At 34.3% G+C, this 26,141-nt stretch overlaps 3 protein-coding genes across 3 annotated transcripts; 1 reads left to right on the top strand and 2 right to left on the bottom strand.

The window, feature by feature from the left end:
* Window positions 1-431: 431 nt before the first annotated feature.
* LOC110107796 lies at window positions 432-12,339 on the bottom strand. The gene is made up of 8 exons (XM_020838175.2): window positions 11,848-12,339; window positions 11,472-11,611; window positions 11,232-11,331; window positions 11,049-11,147; window positions 10,513-10,860; window positions 6,002-6,094; window positions 5,721-5,927; window positions 432-864 (listed from the first exon to the last, which is right to left on the bottom strand). The coding sequence occupies exons 1-8, from the start codon at window positions 12,184-12,186 to the stop codon at window positions 601-603; spliced, it is 1,590 nt and encodes a 529-aa protein (XP_020693834.1). The 5' UTR covers window positions 12,187-12,339; the 3' UTR covers window positions 432-600.
* Window positions 12,340-16,253: 3,914 nt separating this feature from the next.
* On the bottom strand, window positions 16,254-17,744 carry LOC110107778 (B3 domain-containing protein Os12g0592300-like). Its single transcript, XM_028693946.1, has 4 exons — window positions 17,628-17,744; window positions 16,988-17,458; window positions 16,737-16,862; window positions 16,254-16,520 (listed from the first exon to the last, which is right to left on the bottom strand). Exons 1-4 carry the CDS (start codon window positions 17,742-17,744, stop codon window positions 16,254-16,256), a joined length of 981 nt encoding a protein of 326 aa, XP_028549779.1.
* Window positions 17,745-23,868: 6,124 nt separating this feature from the next.
* On the top strand, window positions 23,869-25,308 carry LOC110107818 (trihelix transcription factor ASIL1-like). Its single transcript, XM_020838217.2, is given in 3 exon segments — window positions 23,869-24,484; window positions 24,486-24,507; window positions 24,510-25,308. Coding segments are annotated over 3 exon segments (867 nt in total). The 5' UTR covers window positions 23,869-24,173; the 3' UTR covers window positions 25,044-25,308.
* The last annotated feature ends 833 nt before the right edge of the window (window positions 25,309-26,141 follow it).

Genomic DNA, 26,141 nt, shown 5'->3' with positions numbered 1-26,141 from the left:
TATTTAAGCTACAACTCTCACAATTCCCCCCAAAATAACAGAGGAAATATCAAATGTATACTATTTAACTTTTATAATTGTGATTGTAACTTGAAATAGTTGAGTGAGATAACTTCGTTTGTTATTACTAACATTTTTCTATTTTTAACATTCAAAATTTTGAATTAATTATTTTCAGAATCACGTACTTCCCAAAAATAAAATTTGAAACAATCAAGAAAAAAATCTTTACATTATTTTTTCATTCAAACAGAACTTTTTTATTCTTGTTCTCACTATCACAAACTATAACAAGTTGGAATTTAAGCCTTCAAATTTTAGGCAATAATACCAATAGATAATAACAAAAAATTCTAAATTACATATTTTGAAGACAACTACAGAAGCCTGCTTCCCATTTACCTCCTCAAAATACCAACAATACACAGGCATCACTAAAAAAATTATATGATGAAGAAATTTGATAATGAAGTTTAATAATACAACATTCAATTTAAGAATATCCGGCGTGAGTTATTTTGTTAAATTTCAGCTCAATTTGATATTAAAGAGTATGAATCCAGACCCATTTTGCTACAGAAAGACTAGAAATTGAAATACCTATAAACCAGGGATTGATTCAAGGTTGTATTTTGCCGACATTGTAGCTTCATTTTCCACCACCTCTTTAAGTTTGGAGTTGTCGATTGAGCCAAGAGTCTGCAAATAAGAATACGAAGCACTCCGTTTGGAAGGTGGGCTTGGATTGGTGATTCTGCTTGCTAGAAACCTACGAATGAGACCTCTGAGAAGTGGAGCCATAGTTTCTGGTTCATGCTCTAAGAAATACATTATTCCACCCATACACATGCAAAAGAGAGCAACCTGGAAGGATCACAACATATGAACCAAAATAAGCTTAAACTAGCCAGTTTAAGGCACAACAAAGGCGACAAGCGAGCTAAACGTTCAATGAGCTATTCGTTGTTCGGTTCGATTAAAACTTGTTTGTGATCGTTCAATTACCTAAATAAACAAACTTGAACAATATTTTAAATACTCAATCCTTAAAACTGGTGCATTCTTTATATAAGAAGGAATGAACCAAAATAAGCTCAAACTAGCCAGTTTAAGGCACAGCAAACCAGCCACAGTATTGAAAAGGCAAGAACAAATATTTGATCCACCTCAGACTTCTAATCTAGATGTGATAATATTTATTTAAGGCTTTGTTTGAGATGACTTTCTTCTTGCTTTCTAAAATAGCTTTCTAGTATAAAAATTTTTTGAATTTGAAAATTTTGTACTAGAAAGCCGTTTTAAAAAGCAATATGAAAATTGTTCCAAACGAAGCCTAAGTTTTAGATGATATAAAGGTTTACTCTATCGAGATAGTGTAAGCCTTCATTGGTGTCATGAGAATGACTTTTTGTATTCAATCCGATTATAGTGCTAATAAGTTTTCAATCCAAGAGACTAATCATGAAAAATATGTACGAGGTTATAAGCTAGCTAGCTTGAAGCACGTACACCTTGGAGACAAGTTAAAGTATGACTCAATCAAGACTTGCAAGATGCCCGAAGATTTGCTTAGTTTAAGGATTTTAGTTATAGCATTCAAGTTTGTCTTGGTAATTTTCACGATTGCAAGTTTATATGTTATTTAGGGTTTATTGAGTCAATGTTGTTGTGTTTAAGCTTCCAACACTCACTATTTTAGGCTTTTAGCATCAGATTCTTAATAACTACTATACAGCATTTTGACATAGTACTTGTTTTGGGAGAATTGAAAGACCCCAAGTCCCCTACTATCTCTATATCTCTCCACTTCCCTCTCTAACTCTCTCTACTAGCATGCCATAAGCCAAACGAATAGCTAATAATCAACTACCCTAGCCCAAAATCATCGTTAGTTATATCTGAACAATTTCAAGCCAATTTCATGAATTCTCATTCCCCCCTTGTTTCCAACTAAGTGTTTAATTTGTTCGAGTATTCTCACAGAAATTTAAATTATGGCAATCCACTCCTTTTTCTTGATTCTCTCATGATTCTTGTAATATGATCATTTCTAACTGTATCATTCCTAATTTTATCACATGGACCTTAATATTTTAGATATTTTCATAAACTTTGCATTCATATCCTTCTTTATTGTCCAATAATCAGATCCATAAAACACAGTCTTTAGTTGCATATTTAAAAATTTATAATCATCTCTGAATGATACTTTTATAGTATAATACCCTTGAAATTCTCATACATTTAATAACTAAGCTTTATCTATCGCAACCCAATAAAAAGGGCCGATTTTTTTTTTTTTTTCAAACGAACCAAGCTAGGCATCTTTTGAGAACTTAGGTCAACAGCCAGGTAGTTCAGGACTTGAATTCACAAGCAGAAATACAACCCACTCAAGCAAACTTAAAGAAAAATTCGTTTGTAATGGCTAATCATTGGATGATAATTTTCTAATTTTTACCAAAAGCCAAGATAAATCATTTTCTTTTAGGGGCAGTTTGGTTGGAAATTTTTTGCGTGTAAAGTAAACCAAACCCATGAATTTTAACTTTTTTGAGTGCTTGGTTTAAATGCAAAAGTAAAGTGAAGTAAAATCAGGGTATTCTAAATGCTTTAGCTTATTTACCACGTAAAAGGAAATCACTCGAGAATTATACATGACGCGTGTCAAAGAAAAGTCAAGAAAGAGGTCGCTACATCCTTCTTCCATAATCGCTAACCTCTGCATCCATCTTCTACAGTCGAACCACCGAATGCCACCGCGGAAGTTTGCGAATCTCGACCGTCACGGCTTACCTCGCACAATGCGTCGACATGAACGTTCTTTTCCTAGTTCGCCAACATCCCTACCCGTCTTGGCCCTATAGCTTGCGACCCAACAAAGCTCGCCTTCGCAATCACGATCATCCCTGCAGGTGGCCAGCTCACGGTGTCTGCCACGATCTTCCTTGTTCAAGAACCATCATCTGCTTCCCCACGACCTTCAATGAGAAGTGCTTTGAAATTTTGAACCACAGACCAATCTAAAATGCTTTGATCTCCATTCTACATTACATGGATGAATGCTGTGGAAAACTCTAGCATTTTTTTTTATAGCTTCCTGAAGTTGTTGCGCCTTCACATGATGCCAAAAATCAAACAGCTTAATAATATATTTCCTAATAATGATAAGTATTATAATTAACCAAATAAAAAAATCAATGCAGGAGAATCTGGAGCATTATTATAAATGTTTCTCTTTTAATCATTTTTTTTCTTTTTCTCTTTTTTGCATTTTTCAGTTTTCAATTATTATTGTATATAAATTTTTTTCAAAATCTCAAATAATTTTAATTGAAAGGAGATTCAAGATATTTGATCTAATTTGATTGCTTTTATTTTATTCTGTATACATCCACCCAAATATTTTCTATGTATTTAGAATGTATTAATTTTACTTTACTCTGCACATTGCCAACCAAATTAAAAAAAAAAAACAGTTCCCCTGCATTCACTTTACAATAACTAAACAACATCAAAGTATTTACTTTACATTACATTTCTCTTTTAGCAAATCAAACAAACCATCAATGAAATTAACTGTGAAGAAAAATTATAATGCACAAACAGAGGTACACAACCATGCACAAAGGTGATGAAATTTTTGATAAATAGAGAGCAATAACACAATTGAATCCGATATATAAAAAAGGCAATATTTTAATATGCAAATTAAAATCGTTCATAAATTTCAATTTTTTAACTAATTATGACAAATAATAGTAGTAAATAAACTAATATGCCCAATCATATGGTAAAGCTCTAACTTAAATATACTTGAAGTAAGAAAAACATCAATATAGAATAACATGGAGGAAGGATGAGCGGAGAAATGTAAGTTTGATATGATATAAAATTGAGTAAGAGTAGCATAATTTGTGTATAATATAAACATGGTGTGGTTGAGAATGTCCAAAAGTCCGAGTGTGTAAAGACCTTTAGAAATGTCTTCAATTCATAAATTAAAAGATCATTCTTTTTATTTATTTATTTTCACATTACATATGCTATAATAAGCTGAACAGCCAAATAATTTCAATAATTACCCACACGTAATGGCTAAGTATGTATTGGCTGCACTGCACAAGGTTTAATCCAGTCATATTACTCAATGAGTTTTTAATACAAATAGTCTAACCGTATCATTTAGGTGGTTTATGAATTACTAGGATCTAATTTGACTTTCTTTTGTTTGAGGGGAAGTGCCAAGGATAACCAAGCCCACATATACATCGCTCAACTATTTTGACTGACATAACGGTAGCAAGTTTCCTTATCTTGTAGCTACCAAAAAAGAAGCGAAGGGTGAACAATCTCATGCAAACTTGTAAAAAGGTTGTCTAACCAGCTCACTTGGTATAAATTCTGAACCATTCCAAAATCCAAGGCTACATAAAGTTTCATTTGCTGCAAACTATGAAAAATGAACACGTGTAGAGAGCTGTTGTGCCTAACATCTTTTGGGATAAAACGTTTGGACACAATGGACGACACATTCCAGTTTTTACAAGCGAAAAGGACATCTCCACCTCTTCAATACCCTTAGCCAAAACTACACTATTAGAAGCTGGTTATATCGCAATATCCTTTTTAATAAAGGTTTGTAAATTTGGTTTAGCTTTTATTTTAATTACGTCATAAATTTTCAATTTTAAAAGTTTCCACAGATTTGGTGTTCTACTTCAATTTTGAATTAGAATAGTTTTTTACATCATAAAAATAAAATATTAAAAAACTATATCAAAAGTAACTGTTTGATAAATTTTACAATTAAAGGTGCTTTTAAGAAAATGAAACAAAGATATTCATATTATCATATTATAATCTTATAAATTAGAATAACACGTAATAAAATGGTTCCTGAATATTTAGAAACATTAAGAAAATCAATGCTATTTTTCTAGGACGTATTTGCATTAATCTAACATTACTAAAATTGCTATTTTTATAATTAATGTTTGTTATAAAAAAATAAGTATCCATGTGTAAGTAAGATTTGCTTCTGAGATAAAAAAAAAAAAAAAAAAAAAAAAAAAAAAGATTTGCTTCTGAGATCAGTGGAAGATATCCAAGTATTATTGGTCACCCATGATCAGGCCTTGGAGATAGCATTCCCACATAAATTTATGATAATTATTGGCCTTAGCCCTAATCATTTGGGCAACTATTTTGGCCCATTTCTGCCAAAGTTTTCGCACTAAATGGGACCAATTAATTTATATTCCACTAAACCTGAAAAGGACCTATTTCAATTGGGATCAACCGAAACCAATTCTAAAAAAAAGTTTTAAATGGAGCCTTAGGCGATCGTGAAAAGTGGAATTTAAACAGATCTCAATTCTCCCCCTCTTTCTAACTTCATGCCAGTGACGTAGCATATTTTCAAAGTTTGTGCTTTACATTATGAATTTATGATAATAAGTTTTTTTTTTGTATTAATACATGCTTCAATGCACATTCTTTTTCTACTTTAAATTTATTAATAAAGAGAAACAATGCGTCCTTGGTGCATGTGTTCCATTTCCTATATACTTTTCGATGGTGCATGTTTATACCCCATGGTCCCTACTTCATATTGTAGTTAGATTCAGATTTATCTAAAGTCGCCAATCCTTCAACACAGTTGATATAATTAACAGCTATAAGAGTGTAGAAATAAGTGTCATGCAGAATAACTATACCTCAGCATTCTTCACATTAGGTAGCAAGTGGCGATTTACTATGATATACCACAAAGAATCTCCAGCCCGTGGAAGAACATACAATGCCAATTCAGATCTCCTACCCTTCTTTTCAAGAAGCACGGAGAGTCCAGCAAATGCTCCAGCAATCCAATATACAAGTTTGTGATCTTTAGTTGCCACCTTTCGGTGCAAACATATAACAGCCTACCATCATCCATAAATACATCAAGAACATGCTGAATGATCTACATACACGATGGAGAATTAGTAAAATTTACCTGGAATAATGCAACAAAAGCAGATAGAAAAGATGTGGAGCGGACAGCACCAAGAACAGCAATCCAACTGGTCTGCATAGGAGCCTTAAGAAACTAGAAAACAATCCATAGAAACCAATAAATCATATTTTTTTTGCAATTAAAAGACAAATTGCATGTTTACTTCAAATAAAAAATCAGGGAAAATTCAACAGCTTCAAAATTTCATATATACAAAGAACAACAAAGACTTGTGTTCTGAAATTAATTGCTACACAAGAAAAGTAAAGAAAATTTCAAATTCTTGCTAAGGATTCCTGATGAGCAAATAGCCTTAATCAACAAACTAGGCTTGCAAGGATTGCCCGTCTTCAGTTAATTCATGGCCAGCTTAGATACTCTCAATCTACTAAAAATGTTGGCTACCTTTGTTTATGCGGAGAATGGGGCAACTGAAAGGAAAATAGTTTGGGACTTTGAGCTTTCAACCACTATCTTTGAACCTTGAGTTGTTACTAGACATGCCAATTGCATCCGGAATAATGAGGAGAAAAAAGGGGGTCATCCCCTTCAACTGTGTAAACTCATTAATTTTAATACATTCATATTTAATTATGGCCTTTTGGAGATATCAAATATTAGTCTGTCCTATAGTTGGTTCAATCAGCATCTCAATAATACAATCAAATGCCTGCCTTTTGTAATTTGTAATGGTTAAATCAATATCCTTTTTCTCATTTCAAAGTTTTTCATCCTTGCAATTCATATCATTCACCAATTTTGCTCACATTTGGCCACCACTAGCTTCTCCAAAGGAGATTCATGAATAAGAATTATTGGAGTAGAATCCAATAATTCCTCACCACTAGCTTCTCAGTTCTCACAACTTCCTCAACATTATTAATGAGGCATGGAACATCCATATCTCAGGAGATCCATCTTTGCTCTTTGTATTAGACTCTATAATGTCAAGCTCAAACTTAAAAGAATATAGTCTGATTTCTCTATGCAATCACTATTGATAAGGACACTACCAAACTCGTTATGGGCAGACTCCAGCCTCTTCTCCAGAAGCATATTCATCCTATCCAGTATGCTTTCAATCATGACATAGATATTGTTGATAACATCATTCTGGCTAATGAACTCCTACATGACTTCAACGTGAAAATACTCCCAAATATTTCTGTGCTTTGATTAACAATAAAAAAGCTTTTGACAAAGTCAACATAAGGTTTTTCTATGATAGGCCTTGCAAATATGGATTTCCTTTAAATTCATTAATTCGATCATTGCTTGCACCTCTAATGTTTACTTTTATGTTATCATTAATGGCAAGCTTAGAGGATTTTTCCCTTCTTCTAGTGGCCTGCACCAGGGATGCCCGTTATCACCATTTTTCTTTACCTTCGTCATGGAGAATTCCTCTAGATTTAAAGACGTGTTTTCCATGAAGCTTATCTTTAGAGGCTATGATGGGAGAGTCTATATATCATCTTATTGATGTTGATGATCTTTTTGTCTTTGACAAAGCTGATAATATATCTATTGATTGTTTGCTCAATATCCTTCATACCTTCAAACAATCATATGGACTGCAAGTTAATATTCTCGAATACACCATCTACTTCTCTAAGGTCGTTAGTATAAATGAAAGAAACCTCATTTATAATACTTTGGGTTTTCAATTTTTTAAAAAAAACTTCCATGGTATTATCATGGAATCATTATTTCTAACACTAAGCTTGATGTCCATGAATGTGGAAAGGCCAAACACTTGGCTTAGTAGTTGGCAATAAAGATCCATATTTTTACTGGCAGATTTCCATTGATCAAACATTCTATTTGAAGCTGCATATATTATTGGCTCAGATCTAACACCTTACCTAAAGGAGTTCAAAAGAAAATCTCTAGTTTCATAAGTAACTTCTTGTACAATGATGGGGAGGATAAGAAGTTAAGAACTATATCTTGATGCAACACTGCTAAACCCATTGCTTATGGTGGTCTCCATATCCCCTCTATATTGATCATCTTCATTTCCTATGTAAATGCAAGCTTATATGAAGACTTAACTTATCTTACCACTTGCTTATTTAATAATTATGGCCCTCTATGAGATAAACCAAGTAATAAACCAACTTATTTTTTTAAATCTGTCTATGAGGTGGCTAGAAAGATCAAATCCCAGATTCCTTCAATGTGACTGATAACTGCAACTTCTCCTTCTTCAACGATCCCTAGCTTGATGATAAGTTGCTTAAGAAGCTATTTGGTATAAGTTTCCTCAACTGGTTCAATTGTGAGAAGCATTCTAAAATCACCAATTTCATTTAAAATGGTGGTTGGTATATGGCCCCTTCCCTAACTCTGACCACAATTTGTGCTTGCAACATATTCTTAAGATTGGGGTTAACACTAGCACCACTTTATGCAACTGGTTGGGTAAACCTATTTTTTCATATACATCCTCCTTTTCTAAACTATTTTATGTTGAGCCAAACTATTTTATGCTGAGACAAAAATAGATTGGAAAAAACTAATTTGGTTCAAAGGGTGTGCCATCAAATATGCAATGTTTGCTTCAAAAATCATCAAAAATGGGCTCAAAATAAAAGATCCCCTACTTTTGAGAATTCTTTCTGTGGATCCTATATGCACTTTCTATCAAGATAACACAAAACCATCTATTTACTATTCTTTGATTGCATTTACTCCTTAATGTCTTCAAATGGTGTGTTCCAGATCGGCAATTTTTTCATTTGAGATGAGCCTTTATCCAAGCTTTTTATCATGCTGAAGATTTTAATTGCAAAATTACATCTAAATTACTTTTACTGGCATCTTATATTACTGTTTTTGTCTATGGACGGAAAGAAATGGACGAATTTTCTCTGATAAACAAACTACTTTTGAGATCTTAACCTCAAGAATCTATTTTTCCATTTGATTAAAGAGTAAGAAGTGAAAATTAAATACTCACTTACCAGAAAGCATCAAGAATCTATACTATAATTAATGCTTGTTCTAGATTGGCTCTTTTCTCCTACTTGTTGGGTGATTTCCCAATATTTTGATTTTCTTGGACTTCCTGTGTTGCTGCTATTTTATTTGCTTTTGGAATGTTTTTGGTCATGAGGAGAAAGGGGCTTTACTGGAGTTTACTCTATACCTATGAATTGCAATTTAATTTATGGGCCACTATTATATGGTCTGGCTCGGTTCCATCTAACTTTATTAAATTCTAGGAGGTATATTATTGCGGGCTAAAATGTTATATATTATTCAATTATTGGAACTTGGAGAGAATACATTTAGAATGTGCTTCTCCTTGCTCTATTTCAACACAGATTTGCTTTGATGAGATAGAAGGTTACGGGATATCAAGACTGTGATGACAAAGATGTTTACCTCCGATGCTTTGGTGGAACTGCCTTCATATTATGGACTGTTTAAAAAATATATTTGCATGACTAACGACATCTCTTTCTTCATATTCCAATGTTGAGCCTACTTTTGTTACATTGTTGTTTATTTATTCTCAATCAGTTTCTTGTATTGCTAATAATCTCAAATTTTTATGCTAGTCTCTTTGGGTTACTAGCATCATCTTTTGATCTTCATGTACACCAAAATATAATACCCTCACAGGCTCACACCAATGAAGTTGAGTGTGGCCCTCAATATTTACCCCCACCCCCTGCCCAAAAAAAAAAAAAACAATTCAGGCTGGGATTTATGAATCCTCTACCACTACGTTCACGACCAATATTGTACAAATAGTATATGAACTGTAAGATATATTCTACCTATAGTATAAAACCAATTAAGGGATCAATAACATCTTCAGCACGTTATGTACCATTGGTTATTGGTTGGACCACTTGATAAATTGAGTCAATGTCACCAATAACAGCATATTAAAAGACATTGTAAATAAAGAATTATAAAGAAATTTAAGAAAAGTAGTAATACTTAATTGATTGTCCATTGCTGCATGTTTGGCGGGAAGCTTCATGAGATTTCTCACTATTGAACTGATCCTTAAGGTAATAATAGGCTCGAGTGAGATGATTACTTAGAATACGTGCATTTCTAGTATCTAAATTGTGAAAGAAAATACCTACATTACCGAATTAAAGGTGGGAAAACAAAGAACATCATTTTTTCAACCCAGCGGCATATAACTCACAGCACAAGGCAAACTTTTGAAATCTTTAATGAATTAAACCATTGAGTTAGGACTCTGAAATTGACTAACATAATGGCTAAAATACAATATAAGCGACAAAAGTCAAGGCAACCAGGGTAGATGCCAAACTTTGAGAATGTAAATAAAACCATCAGAATGTATGCATGTATTATAATAGAGACATGATGACAGTTACACCATGGTTCTTCATGTGATGATGATTCATATCAATCCAGATGGAATAGCCATTTGGAGTCAATAAAAAGAAAATGTACTAAAGTTTTTTGAGGGCTTAAAAATATGAGTTAAGATATAAATTAATATCAACATCATAAGATACCTTTTGAAGACGGAGAACAACAAATGGAACAAATGTCAGTGAAAAGTATAGTGGAAAAGTCTTCCTGAAAGTTAATGATGCAGCTGCAGCATTATGAGCTATACAAGAATCACTGTTGGGATGAATTATAGAGCAAGGTATTATGGAAGGATATTCAGTCAAGTTTAAATTGTTGGATCCCTTTATATTTGACAGGTAAGCAGACAGAGAAATAACATCCACCGGAGAACCTCTACAAGTGTCTCTCACAGCCTTATATACAGACTCTTCAACAGGTCCTGTCTTCTGAATAAAATCCTGATATGCCTTAGGCAAGCTCTCAGGCCGCATTACAAAGGCGTACATGACCTACAATTTTATTAAAAATTTGCAATTAAAAATCCACAGAAGAGGAGATATGATCATGTTGATAGAGCATATTAGAAAAATCTACAAAGTTAATAATACAATCATTTCCCAAAAAAAAAAAAGCAAATAAAAAACAGAAAGAAAAACTATAAAATGCATTAGCTAGATAAGGTTTTAAATGTTATCACCTGAGCAGAGACCAGAGAAAAGAGCAATGAATCTCCATGCTTCCAGTGGCTTCCCCAAAGATGAAATTTATTCTTTGACTTTGCAGAATTATATGTGCACTACAAAATAGAGTTGTGATAAAAAAGAAGTATAGGAATCGGATAAATATAATTTAGCATGGATTAACACGAACATATATTCACCTGAGCAAGCCTAGCCGCAAGGTATAAAGCAAGAGTGCGTCTCCTACTTGAATCATCTAACGCCAATATAGACAAGCCAGCAACAGAACCTGCTAAGATTCTGCTCCATCACGCCTTAAACTAAGTCACGAATATGGATGAGGAAACAAACATTGACCATATATTTGATAAAACAAAAGGATTTAAGAAGAGCTGCTAACACAACTGAAGAAAAAAAAAAAGGGTGACTCGTTAACTTACGCATTCAATGGCGTTTCTTTCCTCCTGAACTTTCTTAAGAAACAACGTAGAGCGTGATAGGACCCAGTAAAGCCACCAAAAAGGAAACCAATACGGCATGCTTCCTCTCTCACTATCAAGTCCTTCTCAGAAACAAGTTGCTGGCATTGGCAACACAAGCATGAGTTAACGGATTGTTCAAATTAAAAAACGAATACATCTTGTTAAATTCCGACGGCAGTCAACCACTAAATGGCAGTATTAAGCACATTAGACTCTTACTATTAAAGCTGTAGTAAGATCGTCAAATCCAGGCATAAAGCAAAACCACTAAGAAAATAGGTCATCAGAAACTACCCTAAAACAACATCGAAAGGAATCGGAAAACAGAATAAACCTTGAGATCAATGATAGAGGAATAAGAGCGTCGGCGAGCGAGTTTGAAGGCGCGGAGGAGGATGCCAATCCCAACCCTAACCCCATAGGAAAGCAAGAAGGTCTGGCAAAGGTTCCCGATGGCGTGAGCCACACATGACTCGTTGGCATGGTCGCACTCCGGCTGTTCTCCTTCTACGGATCCTCTACCGCCGCCGCCACGTCGTGCGTAGTGGAGCTGTAGCTCCTCGATGGCATCCTTCAGCCTCTCCTCGGCCTCGCGGAGGCGGCGCTCCGCTGCGGCACCATTTTGGAGGGAGGGAGAAGAGGGATCTTCGATCAGGGACGAAGGGGAAGCCATGGAAACCGGCGATCGGCAGACGGAGGCGGCGACGGCGGCATTAGAGAGAGAAGAACTCAACGCCGTATAAATGGCGCCGTGGGAGAATAGCGAGATGGAACAGTAGGATTTTATCTGGCGATTTGGCCGAGATAAGATGTACCGCAGCCTTGTTTAGGGAGATTTTTTTTTTTTTACTTCTTCAGCTAATCAAGATAAACTCACATAAATAATATGCATGAGCTTTATTGGTGATGACATTAAGATTTGTTCAAAAGATAATCGGGATCATCGATCATTCTTCATTGACATGCTTTCCTGTGCGTAAATGGATCATACAAATATTGTCAACCTTTTTGCTGTAGCAATTTTGGCTAAAGTTCGTATAGAACATATTTGTCAAATTTATTTTCAGAAGGTACCTGCATAATATTTAATATTTAATAATTTATAAAATTATTATTCAATTTTTAAAATTATTTATTTTTAAAAAATTAATATTATGTATTTATTAATTTATACTTGCCACATTTAAATCATTAAAAAAGACAAAAAAAAAAGTTAAAACTTTATTTTGAATTTTAATATTTTGCAAAATGACATTCTTGTAAATTCTTCATTTTGGATGACTTATTTGAAGAAAGGGTTAAAAAGGTGAAAATTTAAATTGGAGTAAGTTTTAAAATTAAATTAGCATTGTTACGGGCTAGAATATTCGAGGCGGTAAAGTAAAAATTAAAATGTTGGAACAAATGCGTAAATCACCCATCCCTAAATTGGCCAAGATGTAAATAAACTTCAGGTGGTTTTTCTTAAGTGTTAATTTGTTGCATTACAAGACTAATAGGTTGTTTTATGAAGTTGGTTTTTCTTGCGGGCTCGTAAGCTATTTTTTGGATTATTTTAAGTTTTTTTTTTTACGTTTTTTTTAATGTTTTATAAAGCAGTTTTTTAGTACAAAAATTATTTGAATAAAAAAATTTATGCTAAAAAACTGTTTTAGAAAGAAGTTAAAACGCGGTTGCAAATGAAGCCTTAGCTTCCCTAGACAATGTTGAAAATTCTGTAATTTGTTGTTGATGCTTATTATCTTGGATGTATTGTGGGTTTTATTATGTTCATAAGAATTACTCTTCTAGAATTTATTGGTTGCTAATTAGTTTGCTAGTGATGCTTCTTTTCCTCTTTATATTGCTTCTTTGCAAAGCTCTACATGGGTCCTGGTTGTCGGATGAAATGAAAATCAATTTCAATGTATTTTATTCTTGCGTGAAAAATTGGATTGTTAGCAAGGGTTATTGCCGAGGTATTGTCGCTGTAGATGACTGTGGGAGAGTGTTGCTTGATCTGGAATTCCTCAACGAAATGGCAGAGGCAAAGAACATCCGAAGTGACAACTGAAAGTGACATGTACACACGGCTTCTGTGAAAGATTTTGCAATAGTTGTTTGCTTTTTGACAGACCAAGAGATTAGGTTGTGTCCCAAGAATGTGTAGAAACCTTAGACTGATTTCCTGCCAGCTGAGTTAGCTGCCCAATCACCATCTGCATATGTACAAAGTTGAAGATCCCCGATGGTGAAGGGAAGACCAAAATGCAAGGTCCCTTTAATGTATCTGAGCAAGCGTTTGAAAGCTGAAAAATCACGTTGTGTAGGCATGCATGTGTTGGCAGACATAGTTGGTGGCAAACACAATGTCCAGACGTGTGATGAAAATATATTTAAGTGAGCCAGCTAATTTGCGGTAGAGCTGAGGGTCAGGGTAAGACGGATTGGAGGAATGTTTGGATGTGGATGTTGGTGTAGTAGGTGTTGGGGACGGCTTGCAGTCTGCGAACCCAACTGTTTAAAGGATATTGGTCTCATAATGTTGATGATGTAGGAAGAAATTGGAAGGCGTTTTCACCACTTGAGCATCGAAAAATTCAGGAGGTTGCTTCATATAAATGTGGTCAAGAAGATCCCCATGCAAAAAAGCATTTGAAACATCCAATTATAAAATTGGTCAATTGCGATGAAGGGCAAGAGTGGGTAGTATACGGATAATGGACATCTTGGCTACCGGACTAAAGGTCTCGGTGTAATTAATGCCGAATTGCTGAGAGCATCCTTGAGCTACAAGGCATGCCTTATAGTGATCTACTTGACAGTTAGGATGAAGTTTGGCTTTAAATGTCTATTTGCAGCCAAGAATCAGTTTATTGGTAGGAGGAGGTACAAGGGACTAGGTTCCTTGCTATTGCAGATCGAGCTGACATGTACGACTATACATACAGGTGTGAGTATGGATACCCAATACAAATCTATGATCCTTTGAGGTTTTTTTTTTTTTTTTCTTTTATAGTGAAACTTGTTGGCAAACTAGATCGGCCTTTTCAACCATTTAGACTAGGCAATCATCCCTGTTGATTTTGTTGGCTTTCACTTATGATTCTAAATGTATTGGAGCTCCTCATAAGTTCGCCTTTTTTTGTTTTGTTTTGTTTTGTTTTTTGTTTCTTTTTTGTTTTTTGAAATATCGAATAACATGACTTCAAATTTGCACCCTCCTAAAGATGAGCGAAATTCTCAACCATTGCTAGCTATTTTATTTTATCGTCTTTAAATCTATATTTTTTGTTCAATTTTGATTATCTACATTTGTAATTGTAATTACTTCCTTTTAATTTTTAAGCTATGGCCATGATCAATTTCTTAAACATATACTACTTTCAAAATAAATAAATAAGAAATTATAATATCACGATCATTTATTCCGACAATAAGATTGATTGAGACTATTGCCCAATTACAATAGTTGTTATTAATCACTAAACCATTTTAGTGACCACATTGTTATTTGCTAATTGCCTCTAGGGACCACAAACAAACTATTTTGCAACTATTTGACTGAATCATGACTAACATAACTATCTTAGTGTAAACATATTTATATTATGTTCATATTATTCTTATATATATATAGGAGAGAGAGAGAGAGAGAGAGAGAGGGAGAGAGAGAGAGAGTGGGCATATCTCACATTAAGAATAGGAGAGATTATTACATACGGAGGTTGGATTCATCCTGAGATTAATCCGGACGTGCCACGTCATCTAATGCACTATGCATTAGATGATGAGGTGCATCGGAATTGACCTTCAAACACGCCGAACACCACACATAATAATTTTTCCAAGAATAGACTAAACAAATTTAATTTGAATTCAAATAATGCCTTTTTTATAAGACTGACAACTAAAACACATTCAAATAATAGGCAGTTAAAAAAAATGTTAGTCTTATATTTATTTAGCTTTCATTGGAATGATATTCTTTTTTTTTTTTTGAAATTACTATAAAGAAAATAACTTTTTGAAGTTATTGTATAAAATAATTTCCTAGTACAAAATTATTTTTGAAAGCAAAAAAAATAATGATAAAATTAAAAAAATTATTTTAATCTGAAAAACAAAGTAATAAAAAATTATCTTAAATAAAATCTTAATCTAACCATGCTCTCTTGTCAAATTTAGTTTCTTTTCAAAAATACTAAATTTGACAAGAAATCAGTTTTCAGCGCACATGAGAATGAAAAATTAGCCTGCAGAAAATAAGATCAAATATCCATATGTAAATTGAAAAAAGATTTTCAATTCATACAATGGCCAATTTGCATAAAATATGTGCATAATATTAAGCTACTACAAAGGATATAATGTCAATAATGATAAGCCAAAAACTCAAATCAAATGCCATCTCAACCTTCAACTTAATAATAAATATACTGTCCACCTGTAAAGAAGACTTCAAAATGAGAAGTTATTCTCTATGAGGAGTCTGAACGAGAATCGTTGGGATTGCTGGATAATTTTTTAGTATTTGTAAATACTCAGCAAATATGTAGTAAACCATCAAATACTTAGCAAATACTCGTAAAATATTCAGCACCTGCTCACAAAATACTCAACAAATACTTACAAAACACTCATTGATACTCACAACTGAGTATTTGCTGAGTATTTACAAATTCGCTGCAAATACTTAATAAATACGCAATAATACCAGACGATCCTGCCGTCAGGACTCGGCACGTAATAATTTCTCCTTCAAACCAGATCTTCGTCGGTGGCACGCACAATGCGCACACTCATAGCTGCGTTCTTTCTTGTAAAAGCTTTAAGCTCAAAGACGCACGCATCTCCTACTTTCAAGTAGTTTTCTCGGACAAAAGTTTTCCATGTTTGCCTTTTAAATCCCCATGAAAAGCAATGATAACTGCAGATTACATCCCATTTCTTACCCTGGTGATTATGCAATGTAATCTTTTCTGGTTTGTGACTGAAATGCTTCGTGAAGAAGACAGCAGGTATTGCCTACAATAAAGATTATAGAATGTATCCATTTCACTTATTACATAGCAGTCTTAGCAACACAAGTTTGATTATATTGAGTTCTAGCTTGGATGTTTCAACAATGGTTTATACAGAGAAAAACTTATAGTAACATGCAAGCATATAAATGAACTTGAATCTTAGAAAACTCTGAATCCACAACAAGTAGTGAAATAAAACCAGTTGCTCTCATCTTACCATGAAGAAGAGGACATTAACTGCTGTGTGCTTCATAAGTCGGATAAAGTAAGGGCTTTCTGGCTTAATTGCATCAAAATCAATAGATCTCTTCTTTGATTTCAGTTTTTTAGCTTCCAAAGTCTCCTGTTCAAAGCAATGCATTGCAAGCTTGGAGGATCGATAAACTTTCCCTGTATTAACATAACGCAAAAGAAAACAAATTACAAGGTGAAAATTTTTGTTCGTATTTTAATGTCAGTAGAGCTCACCATAACTACTTTTTCTGTTGGGTTGAGTGGCTTCATCACTGAGAATTTCAATCTTACGCTTCTTTCTAATTGAAGATAATTTGTGACCTGAAGCCTGCTTTGCCTTTGACTTGCCAGTTGTATAGAAATTTTTAGAAGAATGAGAAGAGTAGCAATTTTCGTTTTGTTTTTGGCATCTTTCCTTGGCCACAGTTTTAGCATTTTCAGCTGGTAAGTGAGAAGCATCTCTAGGCAAGCTCCATTGTCAAAGATTTGAACTTGGAAGCTTGAGTTTCCACTGCATGTGAAAACTAAATATTCCCCTTCCTTTATTCCGTGGTCATCAACAAACTCCTTCCAGCCATCTATAATAACGAAAGAACCTGATATTTTCTGCAAATTAAACTGCCACAGTTTACCTTTACTAACTTCCAGATTAATTGTTTTAGAAAGTTCTCCTTTGAAATTTTCCACAAAATGCTTTGGGATAGCCTGTTGCAGGTGTACGAGTAACTAAATAAATATTTATTTCGGATATACCATGGCAGTCAAAACTGGAATTATTGCATGCAGAAAATTAAAAATTAAAATATTTTCTGTATATATTTATCATAGAAGCATTTTGCTTTTCTTATACGAAACATTAAAAGCTCAGGCTTACCATGCCTTGAGAGAAATCCTTAAGCATAACCTTCATAAAACGATGGTTTGTCAGCTTTAGATGATCCCAATAATAGTGCTGCTCCCATTTCTTACAAAACCAACAGCTTTCCTCCATTTTTGAAGGACTCTCCTTTATACAAACAGTACAGTACGTGCCACTTTATATTAGTTATTTCTTGGCAGCAAACTTTTTTTGGGATATGATTTATAATGTATTTCTCCTTGTTTAAGCAGTTTTCCCAGACCTCACAAATAACATATTTTGGATCATGATAGAAAGGTAAGTCAAGGAAAATATTCTCAGTTCTTTTTTTTTTTTCAGGAAGTAAAGAGTTCATAATAATAATAGTCAGCTTCTCACCTTCAACTCATCCAGATACTTCTCGGAAACTAAGCAATGCAGATAACTGGAGAAGTCCATTGGTTGCAGAAAATGGTTGTAAGGCACAGATAGGTAAAGTTTCTTTAGCAGTTTCTTCTCTTTTTATTTTCTCTGGCGGGAAGAAATGGTATAAGATGCGCCACTCAACGAAAGGATAGTTTAATGCAGGAATAATTTCATAATGCCATTCTTCCCAAAGTAAAAAATTACTTGATCTTGCACTCCAGCTTTATGTCCCAATCAATAAAAGATGGCTTCCATACCCCCTATCAAGTCGAAGCGCAAAAGGGGGAGAAAAAGATTTTAGAAGTGATACTTCTTGGAAGAGTTGAGCATTATTAAAGCCAAAGATTTTGCATGAGTTCTCCAAGTATAGATTTTTATAGCCTTTGTTATTTAATCTAACGTAGCACATCAATGCACCTATTTTGGACAAAATATAAAAAGGAGGGTCATATAATCCCAATTCATTAAAAAAAGCATGTTTGATATAAAATTTAAAGATGAGTAAATAAATAAAATGTTTTGATATTTTTGAGAAAATATCAAATATTTTGATGTTTTTAGGAAAAGGCCAAAGCAAATGCCAAAATATTTTACTATAAATATAAAAATTTTTAACATTGAAATAGTTTGCTTGAGATCAATTGGTAAGTCTTCAACCATTCCATTATGAAACCTAAGTTCAGATCTCATATAAAAATTTGCAATATTAACTATAACCTTTTGAAGTTAATACTAAATTTGATACATGATATTTGATATAATGTTTAATATAATGGCATCATTAAATATTTCTTATTATATTAAATATTTAAAAAGCTATAATGTCATATATTTATTAAAAAAATTATGATAAATTTATAAATATTTATAGTTATAAATTTATAAAAAAACATATTTATTATAATTTTAAGATACTAATAAAAATGTTAAAAAGTTATATTTAGTATGTATTTGTTGTATATTTACTGTGTATCAAATTTATATTTATTACAAGTAATATATATTCAATATAAACTCAATACACAAATATAATACACACTCAATGAGTAAAAACACCATAAAAATCATTTATATCTTTGAATCCTAACTTATGAAATGCAATACACACTTGATACGTAGTATACATTGGGGGAAAATATAATTAAAATTGTTTTCTTCTATACACAACGTACAAGTTCAAAAAGCATCACAAAATGAACGAAAATATCATTAAATCCTAACTTTTAAAATGCAATACACAGTCAATATACTATGTATTGGAAAAAAAATTCAAAATAATTTCTATTCTATATACATGGTGGTGTATAAGTTAAAAAAAAATGAAAAAATAAATATTGAACTTTCCTAAATTTATTATTTCCCATAAAATTTTACATAACTTATTTACAGAAGCATGTCTCTTTGCAGCATTTGACATATAAATCATTAAATAATACATTCACAAAAAAATTTATCCTTAAAGCATTAATCTGACATGTTTGAGGACTTGATTTGCTTTAAATGCAAAAAATGTACAGTTGTAATTGTTTTTATGACAGTTTTATCTGCTAAAAAAACTAAGCTCGATAAAATGTACATTTACATGAAACATAATAAAACTTGTGTAGAGTTTCAAATTTATCGATAAGTTAAAATTATCCATAGTACATGTAAAAATTTCATAATCAAATTTGAAAGAATTATATATTTTATCATATTTAAGTAATCAACTATAGCTTCTATAAATTACCAAAAAAATAAATCTATATATAGTGAAAGTAACTAATAATCACATAAATCAAAATATTGCACTATATTTATTTTCCCAAAATTAAAATACAATAGTTAGGATATTAGTAAAATTATTATTCTATTACAAGCTCCTAACTACAAAAGAATAAAAAAAATGTATAACAAAATTTAAAGAGGAACATGAAGATCTTTATTAGTATCACTGCTCACGATTCGGACCCCTTTCGTGACTTTAAATCATTAAAATAAATATAATAAGTTAAAAAGTCTAGCATGAAACCAAAACTCTATTATTATTTTTAATACTAGGTAAAATAATTAATCAAATTGTATGTTTTAGTTCTAACCCATATCAATCATTATTTAATAAAAAAATCAATATATTCAATGAAATTAAAGGACATATGATAAAGAGTATTATCACATAATGAATCATATTGGTATACTGTGATATGTTGTATCAATATTAATGTCAGTATGAGCTATCAATCTATCAATCAGTATAATATATTATCAGGTAAATATTATAATGATTATGATTATAAGAAATAAGGCAGGACATACATCTTTAATGTGGTATTCATAGCTATCCATCATCTTATATTTCACTTATTTTTCCCAATTATTCATTTTTATAGATGACTTTCAATAATCATTTAATTAGAGTTGGCATCCTGATCTATACGTAGACATAATTTAGTCAATTATTTACAAGCTAACACCACTAGCCTTTTTTCAAAGGAAACCACCCTTATTCGTATGATATTATATTTTAGGAACAAACTCATATTCATTATAGTATTAAATATTAACATTTCTTGCATGCATGCAAATACTATCTTTTTTTTATGTAATATAAGACACTATCATGTACGAAATATAAAAATATATGAATACAAAAAAACTATCAAATTTGTATACTATCCATTTACTTCAAAAAATCATATATTTTAACTTATTCAGTGAAAATTCAATATGTTCTGGTTAAAATGTTCATGTCGATGATATCTTTTACATACAAAAAGTTATACGGGAAAATTTTTACTATTACAAATTTATTCTCATTTTTTTAATAGAAATAAAAATTTATTCAGAAAATATCAAAAATATAAAATTAATGAAAACTAAAATTGGGTAACTACCTGCTGGGCTTTGTAAGCTCATTATATGTGGTTAAAATTTCTAGGTCCGAGCAAGGCAACTGGAATGGAGTTCGATCAGAATGTCAGACGAATCCTTTCACTATTTGATTCTGGGGCATCACAACAAGTTTGGTTAGGATCTGAATCATTAGGTTACATTCAAGAGGTAGTCTTTGATGATTTTCCTCAATTTTGTACCGGATGTAAGTGTATTAGTCATTCTCTATGTAACTGCCGTCCAGTCAAGCCTGTTAACGAGACCTCTCTCATTCACCCGTGCGTTAATTTAGATGCTATCAATACTGAGATTGTTACGTCTCATACGGATTTGGAGTGTGAGAATGCTAATGTTGGGCTTCTCCCCGTGGCTGATTCGGCGGATGCTATCCCTGTTGCTGGGGAGGATCCTATGACTTTGACGGATATGATTGTCGATGAGTGTCGTCCTGAAACGACTGAGTTGGTTTCGGCTGGTGTTCCCTTAAATGTTGATCCTTCTCCTATTACTGTTGAGCCTATTTCGGTATCTGTTTAGGATGATTTAATTGAGAATGTGTATGTTATGGTGGATGTTAATGAGGGTGTTGGACGGTTGGAAAATTGTTGTGTAACATCTAATGTTGCCACGATTGGCTTATCTCCCAATGTTGTTCCATTTTTTCCTCCTACTTTACTATCTTTGTCGGTTAGCTCTGCAGAAATTTGTGTTGATGGGCTATCTCCTGTGAATCCTTTGGTGCCCGTTATGGTGGAGGCTGAGCCTCATGAATGCATTTTGGTGGTCAATAAGTTAATCGATGTTCCTGTTAATTTGTTTGATATGCGGAATTTGGGCGCTAACTTGGGTGATAGTTCTGATTTGGATATTAGGAATCCTATTAATTGGTTGGATAGCTCTTCGGATGGTGACCCTGCATCCGAATTTTCAGATGGTGGTTTGGTTTCTCCGAATTTCTGTGGGGGTTCGGACCCTGGTAATGATTTCACTCTTGTTTGTTCTAGACCCACTTTCAATGTTAGCTCTCGGGGCAGAACTCGTGGCAGAGGCCGGCGTAGGCGATAGTTTTCGTGTTCTATTATTTGTCCATTGCTCTTATTTCGTATTATTCTGCTCTTTTTTGTTGAACGAAAAACTGGTTTTGTGGGATGTTGGCAATGATGTGGTTGGGGCTCGCGTCCCTGCTGCCTCGTTGGTGGCAACCTTTGGTGTGGCTTCTCGGGTTGGTTCGTAGTTGGTCTCGCCTCCACCTTATTGGACGGTCCTTGCGTGATTTCAGTGACGTTGGTAGCCTCGACCGTTAACTGAGCTCGACCGTTAATTGTATTTTTTTTTTTAATTTGTTTTTTCCTCTTTTTTGTGTTGTAACCGTTGGTTTTTATTATTAATGAAATTGTTTTTTTTTTTTTTTAAAAAAAAAAAGTGGTATGCATGTAGATCCCCTATTTTTTAAACACTAACTTTATTTGCAACAATCAATAAGGGCCTACACACATTTATCTAATAAAATAATGCCATGCAATATATTAGCCACCATTGCTTTAAAAAATAATAATAATGGAGCAATAATTAATTAAAAAAAGAAAAATATATGTAAAAAAATTGACCGATAAATTAATACTTTAAATGTCATCCCACAATCAAATCAGGCGAGCTCAAGGAGGCCATCTGTTGTTGACGTGGTTGTAGTATGTCGAGTCACATAATAAAGTGGTATGTTAATCTACGGGTTTTGTAAGTGTAATATTAACTTGCCGTAAATGCTACCTCATTTTTCATACGTTGTGATGTTAAAATTAAAATTTTCATTATTTAATTTGCTTAAATGCAGTTTTGAATAAATTTTTTTTTAAGGAGAAGCCAGTGCTTAATTTAAATTAAATAAGGGAGTATAATATTAAAAAAATTAAAAAAGAAGCAAATTAGTCAAATAAAATGATGCATTACATTGAATCCACCAAATTATTTGAGCGTATTTAGAAAAAGCCAAATAATTTGACGCTTTCAATGGAATGCGCCATATTCTTTGACGCATTTTATTGAATGTGCACTTTAGTCTGACTCATTGATACAATTCTGCAAAATTTAGGGCATACATGATGAACGTGGCAATTTGTTTGACTTATCTGATTTTTTTTTTAAATTTTAAAACTTACATGCTCCTTATTTAAAAGGATCTATTTTGAATTGGGTTTTATTACCTCATGATATATTATTTTAAGAAAATTAAGTTCACGTGCACGTCAATTTGTCTCTTTAAATCTTGCTGCAATTACTTCCAATTAGATCTGGTTAAAAATGTTTCAATAGGGTTATAATGAGTCTAATTAATAGTTGATCATGATCTAATATCCAAAGATACATACAATAATTGAATGCGTCTTATTAGGTCAGGTGACTTGACGTAGCTCTACGTTCATTCGCCAATTATATTTCGCCACGTCTTTTTACTTTTTACTGCGCGACCCGACTCGGACCGGAACCCGAAATTGCTACGTTCGCGTATTGCTCGGTATTACTAGGTATTGCTTGATAATAACAAGAAATACCGCTTTGTGATGACCAATACCGAGCAATACCGAGAAAAACTCGGTATTGCTCGGTATTGGTATTCACATAAAGGTATTTCTCGTTATTGTCGAGCAAAATCGACCAATACCTAGCAATACCGAGCAATACTTGAACATAACAATCCCGAGTCCGTTCCGGGTCGGGTTGTCGGGCCGCGCAGTAAATAGTGAGAACACGTAGCACTATTTTACTGACGTTCGAACGTAGAGCTAAGTTAGATGACCAGACCAAATAAAAGTCCCAATGGAACACAACAACATTTTTAATTTAAGATTAAATAATGTCTCACATGTTGCCCTTTAATGGAACACACCAAAGAGCCCCTTAACCAGTTTATTTTTACGAATTCGATTTATTTATATTTGAAAATTATTTACCATTATTTTTAATTAAAAAACAAAAAGAAATTTCCTTCTTTCTGGGCTCTGCCGCTCCTCCGAAAGCAAAAAAGCCTTTAACCGCAGCCACGCGGCCAATCGTGGCGGTCAACACACCACCACCCACCGTGCCGCGCTAGGCTAGCGGGATGGGCCGCCCGCGTCCCGGTTGGCGCGGTCTCGACACCGCCCGTGTGCGCCGCACCCCACACCTCCCCACCCCCCCTTACCCCCAACCCCATCCCCGGGCGGTCCCCCGAACCCATGCCTCCCTTCTCATCAAATACTCCGCACAGCCACCGCCATCTCCACCTCTCTCAGCTCCCAATCCTCTCTCATGGCCTCCTCCTCACCTTCCCCTGCAGTCGCTTCTCCGCCGGAGCCGCCTCTCACCGCCCCCCAACCCACCCGCCGCGGCCTCCCTCCACCCTGTTGGTCCCACGACGAAACACTAGCCCTCATCGAATCCTACCGCCACAAGTGGCACTCCCTTCGCTGCGCCAACCTTCGCGCCGCCGATTGGGACGAGGTCGCTGCCGATCTCTCTCGACGCTCCTCCCTCCTCCCCTCCGCAACCCCTAAGACTTCCGTCCAGTGCCGCCATAAGATCGAGAAGCTCCGTAAGCGATTCCGCTCCGACCGCCTCCGTTCCCTTACTCTCCGCCCTCACACTCCTCCCTCCTCCTCCTGGCCATTTTTTCCTTTCATGGAATCCCTTGAACAACCTCCTTCCGCTTCCCTCTCCGGTTCACCCTCCCACTCCGACGACGCCGATGACTCCCGCACCATCCGCCGCCTCGTCTCCAATGGCGAAGGGCTCAGATTTACCGTCCCAAAGGCAGTTCGGTCCAAGAAAATGAACCCTAGCTCCGGTGGCGGAAAACTGAAGGGCGTGTTCTCCGATGCTGGGGTGAAGCCGGCGATGGAGGAGATGAGGCGAAGGCTGGAGAGGAAGAGGAAGGAGGAGATGGAGGCGGGGACGGCAGGGGGGATGGTGGAGGCTCTGAGGATGGTCGGCGATGGGTTTATGAGGATAGAGCAGGTGAAGTTGGATATGGCTAGAGAGACTGAGAGGATAAGGATGGAGATGGAGCTGAAGAGGACGGAAATGATTATAGATTCACAGCAGCGGATTGTTGATGCGTTTGTGAAGAGTTTTGTTGGTGGTGTGAAGAGGAAGAAGGGCAAAGTTTCTCCAGATAGTTGAAATTGAGACGAGTAAGATTTTCATGAAGGGATGGATACAATTACTCTTATAAGTTTGTTTTGGGACCTTTTTTTGTAAGAACTTTTTTCTGGAACCAAATTATATGTATTTGTTCTCCTAGTCGTGTGCGCTTTTTCTGATTTTATTAGAATACTGAATTTCTTTGTGGTGTTAAGCCATCGCATAACTAGGTTAATGTAATTATTTGTTTTATTAACCTTATTTTCATGGGTTCCGTGGTCTAATGCGACACTGGGTTTTTGCACTTTGTGGTGCATTTAAGTGATCCTTCATTTTTTGTTATAGTTGCTGCTCTGTTTAACTGGAGAAATTATTCTGTGTGGAGTCCGAACGTAGAGGATCTTCTGGATTACTAAACGCATTGTGTACGATCAGCCTACGCTATGCATATTTGTAGATACGTAACAAATAAGCAGCAAATCCTCACAACTAATTATTTGTTGCTTATTTACTGCGTATCTACAAATATGCAATATATACGCAGAGCTTACGCAGTAATCCAGAAGATCCTCTACATTCGGACTCCGCACAGAATAATTTCTTGTTTAACTGTGTATACTGTTGCTGAATTGAAGAGTATGCTTGCCTGCGTGGTGAGGACGAAAAAGTTTACTATTTTACAGACTCAATTGTTTGTTGTTATTTCTTCACAAGGGGTGACTGACTTGCAATAGTTCTCTTTACTGTTTCAGGAGTTGTTTCTTTGGTTTGTTTTTTGTTTTGGAATTGTCATGTGGCAAGCTTTGCAACCGGCTGCTGGTTTGCGAGGCTTTTGATCAACTACTCAGCTGTGGTTTTGATCTTTTGTTACTGCACATTTTAGTTGTTGATATTGTTAAAATTTTCTTGCGACCTCAGCTGCTTATGATCATGGCTTCTTAGGTATAGATGATGTATCCAAGTTATTTAACTGTTGCTTCTTCCCTGTGATATTTCTCATGCTCGTATACTTTTTCTGGTCCTTTTTTTATCAATAATTGACATGAGTATTAGTTTTTTTATTTGTGAAAATGACTATTGATCACATACATACTATTCAAGTAAATTTATAGAACCTAAATGGATATTTCATGTGCT

This window comes from Dendrobium catenatum, unplaced genomic scaffold (assembly GCF_001605985.2).
Source record: "Dendrobium catenatum unplaced genomic scaffold, ASM160598v2 fragScaff_scaffold_390, whole genome shotgun sequence".
In the NCBI taxonomy this organism is placed as follows: Eukaryota; Viridiplantae; Streptophyta; class Magnoliopsida; order Asparagales; family Orchidaceae; genus Dendrobium; species Dendrobium catenatum.
The sequence above is the reverse complement of the archived record's forward strand: the minus strand, read 5'-3'. Positions and strand labels throughout refer to the sequence as shown.